We start from the raw sequence: 21,862 nt of genomic DNA on the forward strand, positions 1-21,862 counted from the left end.
ATTGGACAAAAGCTTTTTGAGTAAACACAAACCATTTGAATTTGTTAGTGTAACGTATTATTATTATGTTCATTTTACTTGATAAAAAGTGTTGACATTACCCAAGTTCAATTTATTCCTGCAGTTAACAGTTGGCTAGCAACAGTTCGCGTTGACATGGTAAATGTATTGGCATGTATCTCAACAAAGTAGATTCTTACCACTCTGCTGCGAGTGACACAAAAATAGCTCATTGGACAAAGCAATATAAAAATGTTAAGTATTTGTCCTTCTCAAATGGTGCTCAAGCTCCACTCTTCATCGCAGTGGTAACCCAAAAGCTTCCAACATTAGAGAAACTCTTCTAAATCTCAACATAACAAACATTAAATACTAACTGTTCTCAGCTTGTATTAATCTTGCAAAAAACACATAAAATAACACTTAATTTCAAGATTTACTCCATCCAGTTTCGTGCAAAGCATGTTGGGAACTACACATCACTGTGGTTTCAGTTAATGCCAACAAATATATTTATGTTGTCCCTACACAAATGGATTAAGTAAAGCTGAGAAAACACTTTTTTTTTTTTTTCTCAGTTAAATTAATTTCACTTGGTTACATGCATTTGTTGAGTAATATGAACAAGGGAGCATTCAGTAAAACCGACAATAGTGAAAGTTAATTCTTATGAGTCTGTGTGTGTGCGCTTGTTTTTGGTTGATTTGGCTGAAGTCTCTGTTCTGATATGGATCGCCATTAAAGGAATACTGCCCTACAAAGCCAATTTTGCTTTTGCAGGGAAGAATAGTTAATCCAAATATGTAATTTTGTAATAATAATGTTTTTGTCAGTTATTCATCCTCATGTTGTTCCAAACCAGTATGACTTTATTTTATCACAAAGGATAAACTCTTCTCTTTTTCTTGCAATGAAAACATACAGTGACCAAGGGCTGTGAAGCTCTAAAAAGGACAAAAAAGCACAAGAAAAGTACCTTTAAAGAGTCCATATGACTTGTTCGCTATATTGCTTTGAAAATCTATGGAGCAGCTGCCAAATCCTATTCACACCTGCACATATTCAAACTTCCTGTGTGCAGATTTGCTGCACTAGGTTTGACGTCAACGATGCCAATGCCATTGGTTCTTTTGTGTCTAGTAAACGATAGCAAAAAGAAATCAATATATGCTAGGGCAAGTTAAATTTGAGAGTTTATGTTTCGAAGGACATGAAAGTGAGCGAATGGTGACAGAATTTAAATATTTGGAACTATTATTACTCGGACTGATAACTCTATTTGATAAAATAAAGGACATAAAAAAACAGCTTTGTGCTTTAGTTATGTGGTCTGGTGTTCAGGTCTGAATAGTTATGTTTAACTATAGATTAAGATGAACTTGACATGAGACCGCCCATCCACTAGAAGGCATCACTGTGTGTGTTTACATGAACAATCTTACACCACTTAAGCTTAATAACCCGACAATATGTAAGGTCATGTAAACGTCTTAAAACAGGAGAAAGGTAATAAACGGTTAAAGCAAAGTCCAGATCGGCACACCAAGATTTTTGCCTATTACCCCCATTTTGCTGTGCATGTAAACACCTTTACCGGCTTCCTGACAGCTTGTACAATATTAGGGCTGGGTAAAAATATAGATTTTCCGATTAATTGCGATCTTTATTAGAGTGATCCCGATATCGATTCTTAAAATTCTAAAACCGAAGAACCCTCTTTAATTCACGTAAATCACCCACATATAAGACCAAATGTCGCGCTATGTGACTAAAAATGTATGTGACTAACCACTAGCTGGTAAATATTCAGATTTCACTTGCCAGTTATTAAGTAATAGGTGATGAAGTTTAGCAGCAAGATCCTTTTACTACAGTTGAGACATTTTTAATTGACAAATTAAGTGTGTGGATCTCGTCTTTGGACATCATGGATGTGGTAAAGAAGCCGTGCAAATCCACTAGTTAATATGCGCTTAACCAAAACACTTCTGCAAACCCTTACTGAACTGCCCTTATTCTTAAAGAGACAGTAACGTTTTAGCACTTGTTCTACATATTAATGTAAATACTTATAAATAGGACAAATTATGAATGTAAATAAAAGCATGTAACAATATATAAAAAAAATTTATCTCGATTTGATTTTCAAATTGGAATTGAATCGAGAGCTTTTGAAATAAAATCATATTAATTGATTCTCCTGAAAGGAGGGGACGAGATACTTAACCCTAAACAATATGAGCATATGTCTGTTTACACTTTAATGTAGAAAAACGTGGAGGAACAACTGATCATTTAACATCACATCTAAAAATGTTTTTCTTGGGTTGTCAGGTTTTTAGAATGAGCGGATTTTCATCAGTGATTGCTTTGCATGCATGTAAAAAATATGCAGGGAAAGTCCTTAAAAGATTATGTTATTGCCCTTCAGTTTCTGCTTTATGTTATGATTAACACCAGTTTATGGCATCAATATAGCAACAGCTCCTGTATAGAGGTGTTTGTCAACCCTGTTATCCACCGTCTGAAAAGAACAACCTTCCAAAGTGCCACAGGGGCTGTCAAAGGACTTTAATATCCCTTCTGAGCTTGTTCAGGGGACAGGTCTCAGCACAAAGACGATCTGCCTCCCTCTGGCGAAGTTTTGCTCTTTTGAGCAGTCGGTTGCTTGGAAACCAAATATGAGGCCATTGGTTTCCTCACAAGCGGGGTGGTGATGTGCAGTCAGTGGAACAGGTCTTGTTTACACCCTGCTTTGTTAATAGATAAGCTCCAATATTATAAAACGTAGGCAAACTTGAGGCCATAGTTTGCAGCATAATTTAGAATACATGATATCAGCAAATAAAACACATTTGTTTAGTCATTCTGCACTGCAGAATTTCTCATTTTGATGAGTTTTCTCTCAGCATGTTGTTCTATTGTGAAAAGCTTAAAGGGGTTGGTTGCATTTGCTTACTGTACCTTTATGTGAAACACCAAAGGAGAAATTTATCACAATGTCAGAGCTGATCTCTTCCATATAATGAAAGTGAATCAGGACCAGGGGCTGTTAAGCTCCTAAAAGGACTAAACATAACCAGACGCAATGCAATACCACAATATTCATACACTAAAATGATTAGAAATGACAATAAAAGCAGATGTTACAACAGTCAGATGGAACAGTCTGTTTATTGAATGTACCTCATTTTCTCACTGAAGCTGCATATGGTAACTTTCTACGGTAAACCTCAAGGGGATAAGTACACGATTACACACATACACAGGGTAAAGTTACTTTATGAATCGCATCAAAATTCAGTCTATTAAAATGTTTTATGTTAACGCACTCACGCAGTACTTTGTTATTTCGTCGATCTCCATGTGAGAAGGAAGCGGAGAGAAAGTCATAATGAGCCACCGGTGTGTGTGCATATGTGTCTGTGTGTGTCTATAGAGCACCGGTTGAAGAGAACGAGATCTCAATCACAACATTCTGTAGGTCTGTGACATCCTTGGCAAAAATAGTTGTTTTGAACCGGCTAGTGTCACCTGGGGCATGTTCAATCTCAAAACGGTGTGCACCATTTCGCTACGGTTTTGAGGTACGTTTTCTCTCATTTGGTGGATGTGTCAGAGGTGTTACCCAATCAGCAGCGACGTGTAAATAAACCCTGCCGTATTAAAAGGCAATGCGCACAATGGATCCAACTAAAGTCCTTTACAAATGTGTCCATTGCAGCTTGGTGTATGCAACAATTGAAGACATTAGAAGAAATGTTTGCCTTGTCATCCTGAAATGTGAGGCAAATGTTGGATCACCATAATTAGGAACCACAGTTTCCACATATCCCTTCACTCGACTGGGATGTTCTCTGCTATTCTGGACAGCAAGGGCAGTGACTGTAACATCGAGCGTATTTTGTAGTATTAAACACTTATTTAAACAGATTTCCTCAGGCTCCCGAAAATTCTTCAAAAAGAACATAAAGAATGGCTTTCTCGGCTGCCATAGTTGCAATGCTTTGCGTAACACAACAGGGTGTTCAACGCACCACCATTTCCATTTAAATAAAAGTTTTGCTACATTTTGTCAGGGCTGAACGTGCCCCTGGGCTTTAATATGCTGTTATGAGAAGGATTACATGTCGCAGCGTTGCGTCTGGTTAGGACATGCTGTGACAGTGGGAATTCATTTTCTTTCATTGTTTCTTTTCATCAGGATGTGGTATTTGCAATAAGATTATAGTAACGAAAGGTAAAAGTAAAACCATGATAGCATGGACCGTAACCATAAAACATATTATGCCATTTTTCATAAGAAAAACACATCCTGAAATTAAATTGTATTCTCTCACTACCCCGATATATTTATATAAGTTCATGGTAAATATTTTTTAATATCTGTGATGTGTAGATTGAAATCCTTAGTTACAATATCTGTTTGTTCATGGTACAGATTTCTCCTTTATTCCTTTTCAATGCTGTTTAGAATGTTGGGGCCATTTAATATGATTTTAAACTAGTTTAATCATCGACACATTATGGGTTTGCATGAGGTTTTAAGCAAATAATCAATGCCGAATCCACGACCCAGCCCGCGCTTCTCGCAGTGCTGTTGATGATGATCTGCGCGGCTGAGCGCTCGAGACCGGTCCACGAGTAAATGCACGTCTCTACGCTGATCTGTCCATTGAGCCTTGAGCTGTGCTGACTGATCTGGGTAGAGCTGTTTCCTTTCGCATTTTGAACGTTTGCCATTTGATATTTCTCATACTCAACAAAAAATGACAGCGCACAACCAGAGAGTCGGCCAACTTTGTATTCGCACCAGTGTGACCTCTTGCAAAGTTTAATCGCACTGTTAGGAAAAATGGTCGCAAAATGTGACCATTTAGCCACAGTCTGGGGCTCTGCATTGCAGTTTACCTTGAGCCCTTTTTCCTTCATAACTTTATCCATGACTGATGTTTTACCTTTTCTTAAATATGCTGACATGGTAACCTTCTGTCATGTCAACCTAGATTTGTTTACTGTAGACAATCAGGAATGAATAGTAAGTGTAACTGTCAGTGTGCCAAATGTGAAGTAGATGATGGTCATCTTGATCTGGTTGTTGGTAATGTACAATCTCTTGTTATGAAGTTCAGATCCCAGGGGGACATAGAAGAAGAATTAGTGTCTCCAATTTTTCTTGTCTTTACCCAACATGATCACACATGAGTTGGCATGTTGTTTCCGAGAGTTTCAGCCACATAATGCCAATTCACTGACAAGCGGCATCTACCATCAGACATTTTTGCATCGGCTCCAGCATGTTTACCTTCCTTTGTGGTGCGTCCGGAAGTGCGTTGCCCTAGCAACGTGGGAGACAATCGCGTTCGCATAATCCGTGACGAACACGATTCGAGGTTGCATTTCCCCCTAACATTATATTTTTACTCCACTGATGGTTAGGTTTAGGTTTGGTTGAGGGGTACAGTTTATAAAATATGCTTTCCTCTTCACCCCGCTACTCTACATAAGACAAGCGACTATAGAAGATGGATGGATGGGGTTTCCTCTTCACTGTATTGCAATCCTGTACAACAAAAACAGCTCGCTTCACAACTCACTTTTGGCGCCCCTCCATGGACATTACACCTGGAAATGAAGCTCACTTGTGCCTATATGCCCAACAATACTTATCGTATTGGACACTGGGGGCAGTGTTTCGAATTTCAGTATTGGTATCTGTCACTAGTTTTTTGAGTTCATTGAGAGAAAGGGTAAAATGAGTGCCTAACCTCACTTCATGCTTACTGTTGTGTTTTGTACTCCTACCAGTAATATATTACATTTCCATGAATGTAATATATTACTGTAATATATTACTCCACCCGTGGGGGGTGGAGCCATGAGAGGCCTGAGGGGCAGAGCCATGAAAGGTGGAGCCGTGAGAGGCTCGAGGGGTGGAGCCATGGAGAACTGGATACCCTGAGAGTAGCCAAAGACTCGAAGGGCCAGGGTAGAGCCGGAGGCAGGGAGGACCAAGGCGGCGCTGGAGGCTCGGAGGAGCAAGGCGGAGCTGGGGGATCGGAAGACTGAGGCAGAGCCAGTGGGACTGAGGACCAAGGTGGTCCCCGGTGGGAAGGAGGTCCCCTGTGGAGCTGATGGATCGGAGGGATGAGGCGCAGCCAGAGGATCGGAGAGCCAAGGTGGAGCCAGATGACCGACAGAACAAGGAGGAGCCAGAGGGACGAGGGACCCCGGCAAAGCCGACAGGCTGAAGGACCGCAGTGGAGCCGAGGGAACACAGAGCTGAGGCAATGTTGAGGGACCAACAGGCCAAGGTGGAGTCCAGGGCTCGGAGGGTCCAGGCAGGGTTGGAGGGTTGAAAGTTCCCCCTGCCTGCTCAGGTGAACTAAGGGTGGGTACAAGGGCGGGAACCATCTCCAGGTCCAACTGCTCAGATGTGGCCATGACATGGCGTGGAACAGGCTCAGGCGTGGCCGTGACATGGCATGGAGCAGGCCGAGGCGTTGCTGTGACATGGCATGGAGCAGGCCGAGGCGTTGCTGTGACATGGCATGGAGCAGGCCGAGGCGTTGCTGTGACATGGCATGGAGCAGGCCGAGGCATTGCTGTGACATGGCATGGAGTAGGCCGAGGCGTTGCTGTGACATGGCATGGAGCAGGCACAGGATCAGGAGCAAAAGATGGTGCTAGCTCAGCAATCATGATGAGGAACTCTGGCTCGGCGGCCATGTCGTGAAACGCTGGCTCAGCGGCCATGTTGTGGACCTCTGGCTCGACATCCGCCTCCCCCACAGTGAACGTGGAACCAATAATCTGCAGGGCGAGGTCGATATATTGAGCCAGGCTGTGGGTACTCTGACTGCCTGGCATCAGAGAAGAGATGGGGTCATTAAGTCCAAATCGGAAACAGTCCTTGAGGGCCACCTCATTAAAGTCCACCCGGCAGGCCAGATCGCAGAAGTCCTCTATATATTCCTCCAGGGGATGACTCCCCTGACGTAGGTGAAGAAGCCGAACTGCTGGGTTCATTATGGGCGGTCAGGTATTCTGTAACGTTGGGCTGCTGGCACTGAAAATGGCGATGACGATGAAATGAAGAACCCAAGTGCAATTTATTAACAAAAGTAATATCCACAAAACCCTAACTACAAACATGAAAAATAAACATAAACATGAACTTGAGTTGACTTGACTAGACTTATACTTGACATAAACTTGACATGAACTATCTAACAGAGTTACATTCACAATACCTGACAACCAACAATGGAAAACATGAGGGCTTGAAAACTTGGACATGGGAGAACATAAACCAATGAACAAACAGAACTCTAAACAAGATAATCAAACAATCAACCAATGAAAACAAGACATGAAACAGGAACTAGAATTTTCCAAATAAAAGACATGAAATACAAGAATCATGACAAGTGTTCCTGAAAGGGTCACGGAGGGGTGAATTTACCAGTTTGCCACGTAAGAAAGCGGGAGATGCACAATAAACACTGAAAACATGTATATGGAAGAGAGGGGAAAAAAAACTGGCAGTTGCTTTGATAGCAGAAAGTAATGAAAGGACTCGTTTATGTTTAGGTCTTAGCGTTTTCTTGGTGAATTTAAATTAGTTCAATAACTGGGGTCTCTGATATTCAGAAATGATAAGGTAATATTTAATTAAAAGAAATTATGAGACATTCAATATCTCTTCACAAATTTGGACAGTTTTTAAATATTTCTTGTTGCTTAGTACTCTCAAAGACATTATTTGTGAAGCAAAAATGTGTGAAAAACACATTAGTGTAAAGTGTTGTCATTTCATAGACTTCAATGTAATCTGCAGCACTGACGCGAATCATGTGAAAGCCCCTTAACGTGTATAAATATCAGTCACTTTTGCATATCAATCATAGCTCTTCACAATCACAAAAGTGTCCGATTATGGTTTCAAAACTGCGAATTTCATTGAAAGGTGAGGAGTTTGGATCCCTGAAATTAATATTTTTTTCTTCATGCATTTGTTTGTTTTTTGGAATTTGATAATTTTCCATGGCACACCGACAATCTTTCAACCTTTCATTGTGCTGCAGCTGACTGACTGACTGACTGACTGGGAGTGAGAGATGCTTTGCCGAAGCAACGGCGCAAAACACAACATTAGAGATCTTTTATATTATTATGAGAAGTGTACAAATATTTTCGGTTCATTATGAAACTGTGGCAGGACAAATTAGACTGTTGCGGGCCACCACAGTCTAGGTAATTAATGGGAAACACTGAGTTCTATGCCATTCATTTTGCCTAGATAAATGGGAAAAGACTGTAGTGAGAGTAGGCAGCATATTTATTTTGATACAAGCAAATATGAGGCTGTTACACCCTGTCCTAACCAGATTATGCAACTGTACACCATTCAAGAGTCCGAATTGATGCTTGTCTTCAAGACAAATCTCTGTCTCACCTTCAGACAATACTTGGTCTTGAATTAGATAGAATGAAAATATTCCCTGCTTGAAAATCCAGCTAAAACTAGCTTCTATTTCTACATGGTGTCTAGCTGGTTGAAGCTGGTCATTTGTGGTCATTCTCTGGTCCAGTCTGGTTTAAGTGGTTATCCGACTAGACTACCAGTTGGAAAGGCTGAGATGGTCAACTTGTTTAGAGCTGATAGACCACCTCGGCCAAGTTGGTTAGGACCTGTTTGAGATGGTTAACTATAGGTGCAGTTCCATTATCAGGTCAAATGGTTACAGTTGCTGAATTGTTCTGTTTTGCACAGATTTGGGCTTGTTAACACAATTCTGATTTAGTTTTTTATGCTCTATGGACCCCAAGCTACCCATAGACCAGCCGATGGCTTGGTCATTGATGTTTGTAGCCTGGAGCGCTAAATCAGTGGCGCGACACAGCTCTTTAAATGATGCAGGGTCTGGCCTGTTTTCATCCATTTCCTTGAGCAAGTCAGCCTTGTACGCCTGCAAGACCGCTGGTGTGCAGGGCCAAACCAGCCTGATATGCAGCCATGTAGGCTTTGCATACAAGCGAGTGCGTAAGCCAACAAGGCTTGGATGGATGTGCACCACTACTGCCTCTCCAACAGGGGGAATCTCAGGCACCAGACAGTGAGATATGGTAAGTCTGTAAGAGTTGTTCATCAAGCCAAGTGGGCCACTCATGTTGGAGCTTTTTTAAACCATGCGAGAACCTGCGTCAGTTCTGCGTCAGAGACTTTCGTATTGTTTTCTCCCTGAATGGGGAAATACCAGCTCATCATCTGAGTGAGACCAAGCCTCACCTTCAGATGCTGTGAGCGATATAGTGTCTCCAACTTTCATAACCGGCAAACGTGATCGCACCATGCGTGCCAACTGTGGGGCTCAGATCTTCACGGTCAAAGTCAATGTGCGAAGACGCTTGACATGGAGATGTTGACAAATCCTCCTGAAAATCTCTGCGCTCAATATCACGGCCTCACGCACTTTCCTCATGCGATCCCTCAGGAGCTGTAGAAGAAGTATGGTGGGAGGGAGACTGTCCTAATTTCAAGAGACCTTCCCCCAACACTGTAGGGAACCAACAACTGGCTGATGACTTGAATGTGTTCTATTGTAGATTTGAAATGCCCAATCTCACACCCCAGACCTGCTCTGACCTTCACTTCACACAAACTTCAACACCTCTTGCAACCCCCCTCCTCCCCCCTCCTGCTACTCAACCTGCACTTAAGATCTGTGAAGAATATGTGTGCCGTGACTTCCAAAAACAAAAGACAAGGAAAGCACAGGACCCAGGCGGTGTTTCAACTGCTTGTCTAAAATCCTGTGCTAACCAGCTGGCCCCCATCTTCACACTGGTCTTCAATAGATCACTGGAGCAGTGTGAAGTCCCATGCTGCTTCAAACACTCAATCATCATTCCTGTGCCAAAGAAACCCAAAATCACAGGACTTAATGACTACAGACCTGTTGCTCCGACATCTGTGGTCATGAAATCATGAGAGACTGGTGTTGGCCCACCTGAAGGATGCAGTCAACATGGGATTGCATCATATCTTGCAACATCTGGACAGACCAGGGACATATGCAAGGATCCTTTTTGTGGACTTCAGTACGGCTTTCAACACCATCATCCCAGCTATTCTCCAGACTAAATTACACCAACTCTCTGTTCCCACGTCTATCTGTCTGTGGATCACCAGCTTTGTGACAGACAGGCAGCAGCTATTGAAACAGGGGAAATTCACTTCCAGCACCTGTACGATCAGCACTGGTGCCCCCCAGGGATGTGCGCTCTCCCCAATGCTCTTCTCCCTGTATACAAATGACTGCACTGCCAAGGACCCCTCTGTCAAGCTCCTGAAGTTTGCAGATGACACCAGTGTCTTCGGCCTCATCCAAGATGACAAGGAGTCTGCTTACAGAAGGGAAGTTGAACGACTGGCTCACTGGTGTAGTCAAAACAACCTGTAGCTGAGTATGCTCAAAACAGTGGAGATGATTGTGGACTTTTGGAGGAACACCCCAACATTGACCCCCCCTCACCATTCTAAACAGCATTGTGGCAGCAGTGGAGTCATTCAGGTTCCTGGGCACTACTATCTCACAGGACCTGAAGTGGGAGACCCACATTGACTCCATTGTGAAAAAGGCCCAGCAGAGGTTGTACTTCCTTTGCCAGTTGAGGAAGTTCAACCTGCCACAGTCGCTGCTGATACAGTTCTACTCAGCAGTCATTGAGTCTGTCCTCTGCACTTCAGTAACTGTCTGGTTTGGTGCAGCTAATAAATATATCAGAAGACTACAAAGGACAGTTCGGACTGCTGAGAGGATTATTGGTTGCCCCCTGCCATCCCTTCAAGAACTGTACACTTCCAGAGTGAGGAAAAAGGCTGGAAAAATCACTCTGGACCCCACTCACCCTGCCCACTACCTTTTTGAACTGTTGCCTTCTGGCAGGCGCTACAGAGCACTGAACACCAGAACCGACAGGCACAGGAACATTTTTTCCCTCAGGCTATCCATCTCATGAACTGTTCAAATTGCCCCATTTTTTTAATATATATATATATATATATATATATATATATATATATATATATATATATATATATATATATATATATATATATATAAACACTGCCATTCAAAAGTTTGGGGTCACTTGACTGAAATGTTTCTCATGATTTTAAAAACCTTTTGATCTGAAGGCGTATGCTTAAATGTTTGAAATTAGTTTGTAGACAAAAATATAATTGTGCCAACATATTAATTTATTTCATTACAAAACTAAAATTTTAAAAAATAAAAAAAAGTTTTTGAAATGGATGACTTGGACCGAATAATAAAGAAAAGCAGCCAATAAGTGCCCAGCATAGATGGGAACTCCTTTTAATCCTCTTTTAAAAACATTCCAGTGTGATACCTCAAGAAGTTGTTTGAGAAAACATAATATATATATATATTAGTCCTATTGTGTATTATAATTTATTTTCTGTTCACTTTTTATTTTTATTCTATTTTTTTATTATGATCTATCTCTTGTTGCTGTATTGTTTGTGCACTGGAAGCTCCTGTCACTAAGACAAATTCCTTGTATGTGTAAACGTACTTGGCAATAAAGCTGATTCTGATTCTGATTCAGAAAGGAGAGCAGAGAGCAAAGCATCTTGAGTTTCATGCCTTCACAGTGAACACAATCAGTCTCACCTTGCATGAGCTTGGACCAGGCATATAAAGAAATGCCCATGCTGATCAGACAGAGAGATATAATGCTCACAAGGTGGAAAACATGTGCGAAATGCCATCTTGAAAATACTTTTTTAAGCTAAGGTTTTTTTTATGTGCTTTAGAGTCAATAAACCACAGTGCAATAGCAATTCAGATGTGGAAGTGATAAAGGATACACTGTAAGGAGGTAGAAAATAATCCACTCGATGTTAAGGTGTGCAGTTTTTAACGACAAAGCAACGATTTGGGATTCCAGAGCATGAGAGATGAAATTGCGACCCTCAAGAGAAAAATTCGAATGAAATGGAAATGGTTTATATGCTCGCGATAACACGTGCACCGGAGGCAGAGCAGCAAAAGCCATCTGCCAATAAATTGATGTGATTTTAAAGGGCTTCAGAGATGGTCACTCTTGGGAGGAGTTCCCATAGCATCAGCTAATGATGCAGTGTCAAAGTGACTGACTTGATAAAGAACCAAGTCATACCATCTTAAGGTGGTCAAACTGGTTTTAGGTACTAGTGTGCTGGTTTGGTGCTGATTCAAGAAGGTTTAAGTGTTTAACACACTAATACGAGCTGGTAAGGTCCTGGCTGGGCTAGTAGATCATCTTTGTCAAAGGCTTGCTGTAAAAACTAAAATGGTTTGACTGGGGTGGCAACATTAACATAAACATTTGAATAGTCACCTATTTTAGGATTCAGGGGCTGTAGACCAATTTACATCCTTGTGTATGAATGTTTGTGTGCATTTTTTGCCTGTATTTTCCTGTCTATGTTTAGAATGCATGTTGACGTTTTTTGCTTAACACTCCTCAACCACTAATTGCTTGCCACTTTTAGAAACCTGTGTTTGATTTTTGTTTTCTTTCAGTTTAATCATAGTACTTGGTCTCCACTAAAGAACACATGTTTCTCCTCAAATTCAAAAGCTCTATGGTTTACATTTCAGAGATATTTGCAAAGCACACAGTGGCCAGACTCTCTAATATTGACCTTTAATAAGTTATTCCCACTTTCTGTTTATCCCCATATGTCGCTCTCCTCATTTATTTCTCTCTCAGCTGAAAAGGCGAGGAAAGAGGAGAGGGAGCCAGATGGCTGGCTGCACAGACGCTTTAGTGCCACAGGGGGACAAAATGTGTCATCGGTCTCTCTCTTTGTGACGCTGTGCCCTTACATCTGAGACTCATGCTATTCAGACTAGTCATTATAAGTGCTTTCCAAACCGTGGCATTTGCATGACCTAATATAAGGGTTGTTTAAAGAGATGCTGATAGTGCATATAATAGATTTGCCTGAATATGCATTTGACGGCATACAAGAGATTGTTAGCCGATGAAACACAAAAGGTCTTCATACATTTCTTGAATCCATGCTTAATATGCAGAGAGAACTATAGGAAAGCCAGGAAGGTTGATTTCCCCTAAAAGTTTAACACTGTAAATGTGCATGTCAATCAACCGATAGTGGTCTGGGAAGTGGTATTCAGCCATCTTAAGTGAGATTCCAGTCTGAAAAGAGTGGTACATGACCAATGAGCTTCTTCTTTTACTGAAGAACTGACAAGACGTCATGCTGATCTGAACATTTTCTGAACACAATCGCACTCATCTGCATATCATCACAAATGCAGATTGTAATCCATAGTGACTTTCCTGGGGTTCTCCTAGCATTTTTCCTGGGGTTCTCCTACACTAAAATGACTAAAGAAATCAGAAAGTGGAGGCACTACAGTCTGTTTTTACGGAAAGAATCTCTTTATTCACTGAAAGCTGCATATAGACATAACGTTCTACGGCAAGCCTCGAGGGGATAAATACACACACACATTCACAAGGTAAAGTTACTTCATGAATCGCATCCTAAATCACTCTATTACAATTGTTTATGTTCACACAGTACTACTGTTGTTATTTCAGCAAGCTTTATGAGACAGGGAATCATTATGTTTGTCAAAAATTTAATATAGTAATTTAATTCTCTGTTTTGATGACAAAACGTATACAGGCACGCACACAAGGGATGGGCATTATCAAGTAATTTTGTGGTCCCTAATTCACACAACACTTGCTCACATTGGATAAGACATTATTGTAAGGTCAAATTTAATCCAAGAGTGAAAGTGTCCAGTAACAGGCTGATTACTGAGATTAAGTGAGTAGTATTTGACTGGTCATGTGATCTCAACATGGCAGCCCCCATTCGGGCACCCTCTCCATGTAGAATAAAGCAGCTTTTGTAAGGTTACTGATATGACTGGACTCTTCATTTCATGTGAGTGCTCATGATTTTGTATATATATTTAAATTCATTTCTTTAAGAGTAAAACTTTTTTAATGAGGAAAATATTGACTAAGTGCACCTTTAAAGGAGATGCACTGAGTTTCTTGCTGTAGCCAGAGTGAAGAGGGGCACGTTTTTTGCCGATAGAAGACCCAGACTGGGAGATTCAGAGAGAAAGTGACAACTACCAGAAGGGGGATAGAGGATATGAGTGGTGTCTTCAGGGAGTGACAGAAATAGACCTGTGAAAACAAACCAAGCACCTATTGAAATTTCAATAGCATTCTCTGAATTTTGTGATGCTTGACAGAAAACTGTTGTTTGGGCCATTCCTTTTATGCAGTGCATTTTCACATCCCCATCATATAAAATTTTTTAAGATGGAAATTATTTTAGTTTGTTTTTTGTATCACACTTAAGTGAATATGGAGGGACTATTGTCAGGTCATTCCTACAATGCAGTGCATTTTGATATAATAATTAAGGCTGTCAATTTAAAAGCAATAATTCATGCATTATAATTTGTTAAAAGTTACTGAGTTGCACAACATGAATGATCTTCATAACAGCACGTTTTCTGGGGGTTTTGGGCAGAGAGAGGACAGGCCGCACTTACTATAATGGACGTGCTTTGTCCCTGTCATACAGAATCTACTGAGTGAACTAAACTGGAGTAAAATTAATAGCGAGTGAGACAAAAATAAAGCAGGACTGGAAAGTGGAGTTATTCTGGGTTTATGATGGATTGTTGCTTTGTTTGCATGGCAGCCAGCAACATGAGGATGACCTCACTCTCTCACTCACACACACACACACACACACACACACACACACACACACGTTGGTCTACCTATCATTATGAGGACTTTTCATGGACATAATGATTTTTATACTGTACAAACTATAGATTCTATCCCCTAACCCTAACCTTACCCCTAAACCTAACCCTCACAAAAACCTTTCTGCATTTTTACATTTTCAATAAAACATACGTTTTTTTTTTAAGCAACTTAAATTATGGGGACACTAGAAATGTCCTCATAAACAACATTTATAGCATAATACCCTTGTAATTACCAGTTTGTAACCTACAAAATTGTCCTCGTAAACCACATAAACATGCCCACACACACACACACACACACACACACACACACACACACACACACACACACACACACACACACACACACACTGTAGAATCAGACAGAAGGTCATTGAGTAGCAGGGATAATTTAAATATGGTCCGTATGGCATATTACATTCTACTCATACTATTTTTACAGTATGTATACTATATGCATATACAGTCAATTTACTGTACGTAAGGAAAACTTAAAATGAGCAGAATACAACCAGGACTCACTGCGCTGTATATTGTATTACACAATGCAATGTGCTCGACTTGCGTTCTTTCAATTCGAGAGTGATTAGCCCTAAAACGTGCACCACAAGATACATATTCTTTAGTTTCTTATAGGGAGTATGGGAAAGAGTTTCTCACCCAATCTTCTTATCATTTATCATAATTGGGTCTGTTTTGAGTACTGTATGTGGGTCACATGACTTGGTTTAAATTTTCTGTGATCGTTAAATCAGCCTGACTTAAAACCAACATGGCCGCCCATGGTGCAGGACATGCTGATTTGTGATAATTAATTATATAATAATCTTACTTTTCTTCAGTAAAAAACAAAACAATAATATTAATTGTGAACATTGTCTTAAGATGCGGAAGAAGAAAATTAAGTCATAAGTTGGTAATGCTTTTATTTAGCACATTATGTGTGCGTATCCCCTGAGATACATTGCCAGATTAAGGGAATTAAAAGGGTTAATCCACAATATTACACATACACATTTATTACACTTACATATGTCATACATGCAACTATAAAGCTAAACTTTTCTCATTTTTGTTTCACACACACACACACACACACACACACACATACACTCTCTCTCTCGCGCGCTCACACATACACTCTCTCGCGCGCACGCGTGCACACACACACACAATAAGAGGGGAAGTCAGAAACCTTTTTTTTTTTTGCATCAAATAAAACAGAAATATTGATGAGTTTGACCTTTTAATAGGGCAATGTATCCTGGGAGATACAACTTATAAAACTTTTTTACATAAAACTGGATTCAAATTGCCAAACAACTGTAATTATTTCTGAGATGTTAACTGGAAAGCACTCGCCGAATTGCAACATAGTGAGGTCATGAGAAAAAATATAGAGTATTACATTTTAAAACGTTTATCATTGCATACTGCATACTGTTTCACATACAATAAAAACAAATACTAGTCAGTGTACAGTAAACTGTGCAATATGCAGTAAGCAGTACATTAGCATTCCATTATGAACATAGCCAGCACCTCACCAGGTTGTATGATGGCAGAAAAGCATACCTTTCTTTTACACCACTATTACTGCTCATTATCAGTGACAACTCCTGTTAGGACAAGCCATTGTTTTTGAAGGGTTTGAATTTAAAATGACTATTTGTCTGGTTTGATTACCTCATTAATCATAAAGATCCTGGGCTTTTGCCTGAGCTGTGTGTAACCTGGCACCACACTGGCACTCTCTTGTTGTGCTGATTGCACTGAGAAAGTTATAAGCTGTTCAAACAGTTCTGTTGCTTTTATAGTGGCATGTAAAGTTGAAACATTCAATTTCTACACACATGTAAATGACATTTCCTGAGTGACTGGGTTCAACAAAGAAGCCTACTGTAGGTTGTTGATGAGTAAGTTAAGCAGTGAAATACACATGAGACATTCAATTTCAGGTCCAGACTTGACTTTATATAGTATACAGTATAGCTCTCTGGATTCAGATCAGCATGTCTTAGCTACATGCATACACAAGGGGTATTTTAAGGCCTATTTGGTTTTCTTTTACTATGCAAAGGCACGTTATCGACAACGTCGACAATAAAAGAATTGTCGACAAAAATTTTCATTGTTGAATTGTCGTTTGATCTCATTTAACGTAACATGAGATCATATGAAACTCTAATGATGACACTTGAGAGCAGCACTGCAGCTCTTGCCTGAATGAGGAGAGGAAGAAAACACATCTCACAGTCCAGACACACTTCAAACTTTCCAAACAGCTTCAGGTGATGTAGATCACAAAGTATATTGCAAAAATACAAAATAAGTAAGTACAGAAGCACTCTCATTGTGGAATAAGTGGAGCAAAACTTGCTACCAAATTGGCCCGGTTGCTAGGGAGGGTAGAGTCACATGGGGTAACCTCCTCGTGGTCACTATAATGTGGTTCTCGCTCTTGGTGGGGCGCGTGGTGAATTGTGCGTGGATGCCGCAGAGAGTAGAGTGAAGCCTCCACACGCGCTATGTATGATAATAACTCACTCAACAAGCCACGTGATAAAATGCGCAGATTGACTGTCTCAGACACGGAGGCAACTGAGATTCGTCCTCCGCCACCCGGATTGAGTTACTACGTCACCACGAGGACTTAGAGAAAAATAAAAATATTTTAAAATATCTAAAAATCCTTTAAAGAAAGATGCATTCACCTGAGAAGCAGCATATAAGATATTTAGACTTGCTTTTTAGAGAATAGATCTTGAATATAAGTATATTTTGTCTTTACTGCACTCGCAGAAGTATAAGTGAAAAAAATACACTTATATACAAAATACACTTATATTTAAGATACATTCTCTTAAAGCAAGTCTAAATATATTATATGTTGCTTCTCAAGAAAATGTATCTTGTTTTAAGGATTTTTAGACCATTTTAAATGGAAAACGAGACAAAGACACTTGATAACAATAGGACTTTTTGCAGTGAATTTCTTTACTGAATTATTATTCAGTGAATGTAATTTAGAGGTATTTTTAAAAGATGATTTTGTCCTCTTTATTGTTAGTAAGCACGCGTAATACAACCATTTAAGTCGGGGCACAGGCTGAATAATCGGTTAAGTGCTAACGATTAATCATTGAAATAATTGCTGAATAGTCGAATAATCATTCGAATAATCGTTAGATTAATAGATTATGAAAATAATCGTTAGTTGCAGCCCTACTTTAAAGAAAGGAAAGTGTCAAAGAGGTGTCAGCTGAAATAAAAACCATCCTCTTTCAAGGGTTTGTGAGCATGTGTTCTTATCACTTTGAGGCCATTTGCAGAGTAGTTGGGCATGAGAGAACACAGTCTAACACCTGCTGCTGACCACAGGAATCAAAACCAAGAGAGCATTTGAAGAAGAATAATGTAATTTCTTCTCATCCATTAATATGAGCAAATGCATTTATCTTTTTGGATAAGGCTGATAACCGATTAAACAGCCAATAGTTTTTAAAATCGATTCATAGAATGTTACAAAATTTTCTTAGTTGACACAGACATAGAGGCCAGAGTACAAAATTAATAAATTCCCAGATGTAGTTTATTTTTCAACTAAAATCCCAATAATAATAATAATAATAATAAAAGAAGATTCAATGCATAACGTGGGACTTTTAACACTAAACATGCCTGAAACACACTGGGGACTCTTATTTTGAAATGACGGAGACTTGGCTCCATTACAATGCTCTATTGTTTTATATTTACCAAATTAAGCTTTTCATAGCCTATATTATTATTATTATTCACAATATATGAAGTTGGAGACACGATGTACGTGCTGAAGAGGAACGATTCCACGTAGTCATTTTATGTTTTTTTTTTTTTTTGCATGCCCTTGCTTCAATTTAAATAACTTAATTAACAGATGAACATGGAGAAGAAGAAGAAACTATCGGCATAGATTAATTGGTAAAACCAATATATCGGTCTACCTCTTGTTATCTGTTACTTTTTACCAACTAATATAATGATATAACTAATTACTTTGTCTTTTAAAAGTGTTTGATAATTGGGATTTATTTCATTGCACAAATTCACTAATAGGTTCCCACTTAAATTCATATAAAATGTACGATAAAATTTAGAACCAACTGAAATGCCGATTAATCAAATATCACAGACTCCTGAAGCAATGAAAATATGTAATCTGCTATGCCAACATTCTTGGCCACAATAATCTGCAAAGTGGACCAGACTTTATGCCGATAGTGCAAAATTTTGTTACGCAAGACTAATGTACAGAGAATTTAACCTTCCATGTCTCTCGCTCTTTAGGTGAACTTTGTGGTGTGCCAGCTCTTTGCCCTGGTAATGGCTTTCTGGTTCAGACTCTACCTGCACCCCAGTAAGACCAGTCCCTTCATCCGACATGTAGTCGCCACCCTACTGGGCTTTTATCTGGCTCTGTTCTGCTTTGGCTGGTAAGTGTCTTTCATCCCTCATACAGTATATAGTAGGTCATCCCACATTGATCCAATGCAGGGTCATTGATAGCCGGTTAGTGAGCCATTCAATTTATAATAAGGATGTGGTGTGCTGGCAGAAGACCAGAGTCTAATCAGCAGTCTGCACTATGTTCTGTATGTTTGTGGAACTTGAGATGCTCTGATAGAGCTGTTTGCAGACCTCTTTATTGATTTGTACATGTTTACAACAACAGAATATAAGTTTTGTCACTTTTCTGTCCAGAGGACATATTGTACACATCTGTACACAATTCATATAACATTTTGATTGGGCATTTGGGATTTTTGTTGTTGTTATTTTAGAAATAAAATGAAGTTTCACGCCTTTGACACCTCTGAGTGAGAATTACTGTTTCTGTTATGAAATGTTAAAAAAGAAATGGCAGTTATTCATTGTTTTCGTACAACATTTTCAATTGAAAATTTGATGTCCAGTAGCTTTTTATACTACAGTGTCTTTATTATACACATTGCATTTTAACATAATTACACTTTAGGACTAACAATAACAAGTGTAAACTGCTCCCCCCAGAAATACAGTAATTACATATTGAATATATGTTGTTCATAAATCACTTACTCGTGTATTGCAATATTATAATGTAACAGAAAATTACTAATTTTTAAACATGCATTATTAATAATTTTATATAATAATCATTGATGAATTTAATTAATATGTAAATATTAGCTGTTTAACCTGTTTACATGCAGTGAGGTAGACATAAGAAATGTGCTGTACTATCTTCCAATAGTGGTGAAAATAAACATTTTCAGATATCATAAAGTTTAGATTTCATGTTGTACTGGATTTCAGTATACTGGATATTGAATATGAAAATCAAAACAGAATTATTGATTTAATTATTTTATTATATTTTGCTATTCTTTTTTTATTTTGCTGTTTAATATGTGAATTTTCATGATTTTATACACTGGCAGCCAAAAGTTTGGAATAATGTACAGATTTTGCTCTTATGGAAAGAAATTGGTACTTTTATTCACCAAAGTGGCATTCAGCTGATCACAATGTATAGTCAGAACATTAATAATGTGAAAAATTACTATTAGATTTAAATTTCAGAACTTCTTAAACTACTTCAAAGAGTTCTCATCAAAAAATCCTCCACGTGCAGCAATGACAGCTTTGCAGATTTTTGGCATTCCAGCTGTCAGTTTGTCCAGATACTCAGGTGACATTTCACCCCACACTTCCTGTAGCACTTGCCATAGATGTGGCTGTCTTGTCGGGAACTTCTCATGCACCTTACAGTCTAGCTGATCCCACAAAAGCTCAATGGGGTTAAGATCCATAACACTCTTTTCCAATTATCTGTTGTCCAATGTCTGTGTTTCTTTGCCCACTCTAACCTTTTCTTTTTGTTTTTCTGTTTCAAAACTGGCTTTTTCTTTGCAATTCTTCCCATAAGGCCTGCACCCCTGAGTCTTCTCTTTACTGTTGTACATGAAACTGGTGTTGAGTGGGTAGAATTCAATGAAGCTGTCAGCTGAGGACATGTGAGGCATCTATTTCTCAAACTAGAGACTCTGATGTACTTATCCTCTTGTTTAGTTGTACATCTGGTCCTTCCACATCTCTTTCTGTCCTTGTTAGAGCCAGTTGTCCTTTGTCTTTGAAGACTGTAGTGTAGAAGTTTCTAGAGAAAGCTGTTTCTTTTTTTTTTGCCATTTTTGACCTAATATTGACCTTAAAACACTTGCATACAGTGGCAACTCAAAAACAAACACAAAGACAATGTTAAGCTTCATTTAACGAACCAAATAGCTTTCAGTTGTGTTTGATATAATGGCAAGTGATTTTCTAGTACCAACTTAGCAATTTAGCATGATTACTCAAGGATAAGGTGTTGGAGTGATGGCTGCTGGAAATGGGGCCTGTCTAGATTTGGTCAAAAATGACTTTTTTCAAATAGTGATGGTGCTGTTTTTTACATCAGTAATATCCTGACTATACTTTGTGATCAGCTGAATGCCACTTTGGTGAATTAAAGTACCAATTTCCTTCTGAAACAGCAAAATCTGTACATTATTCCAAACTTTTTGCCACCAGTGTATATAAAAATATATCTAAAAAGATAAAAATTATGTACATTTTTTTACAAAATTATGTACAAATTATGTATTATGATAAAGTAATTACCATGGACTGGGTTTTATGACATCTGTATATAAATATTTGACCTCGTGCCACCAAAACAACGCCAACCTGCATCTCAGAATAGCATGCTGAGATGCTATTCTTCTCACCACAATTGTACAGGGCGGTTATCTGAGTTACCGTAGATTTTGTCAGTTTGAACCAGTCTGGCCATTCTCTGTTGACCTCTTTCATCAACAAAGCGTTTCCGTCCACAAAACTGCTGCTCCCTGGATGTTTTTGGCACCATTCTGAATAAACTCTAGAGACTGTTGTGTGTGAAAATCCCAGGAGATCAGCAGTTACAGAAATACTCAAACCAGCCCGTCTGG

General features: G+C 39.3%; 1 protein-coding gene across 2 annotated transcripts in view; it reads left to right on the forward strand.

Annotated features, from left to right (window-relative positions):
• Positions 1–21,862, forward strand: part of mboat2a (membrane bound O-acyltransferase domain containing 2a) — a 96,152-nt gene that overhangs the window by 18,674 nt on the left and 55,616 nt on the right. For both annotated transcript variants that reach the window (XM_051723479.1, XM_051723480.1), the window contains exon 2: positions 19,182–19,327. In XM_051723479.1, coding sequence (XP_051579439.1) covers positions 19,182–19,327 — 146 coding nt within the window. The remainder of the gene's footprint in view (positions 1–19,181; positions 19,328–21,862) is intronic.

Source organism: Myxocyprinus asiaticus, chromosome 17, assembly GCF_019703515.2.
Source record: "Myxocyprinus asiaticus isolate MX2 ecotype Aquarium Trade chromosome 17, UBuf_Myxa_2, whole genome shotgun sequence".
Taxonomy (NCBI): domain Eukaryota; kingdom Metazoa; phylum Chordata; class Actinopteri; order Cypriniformes; family Catostomidae; genus Myxocyprinus; species Myxocyprinus asiaticus.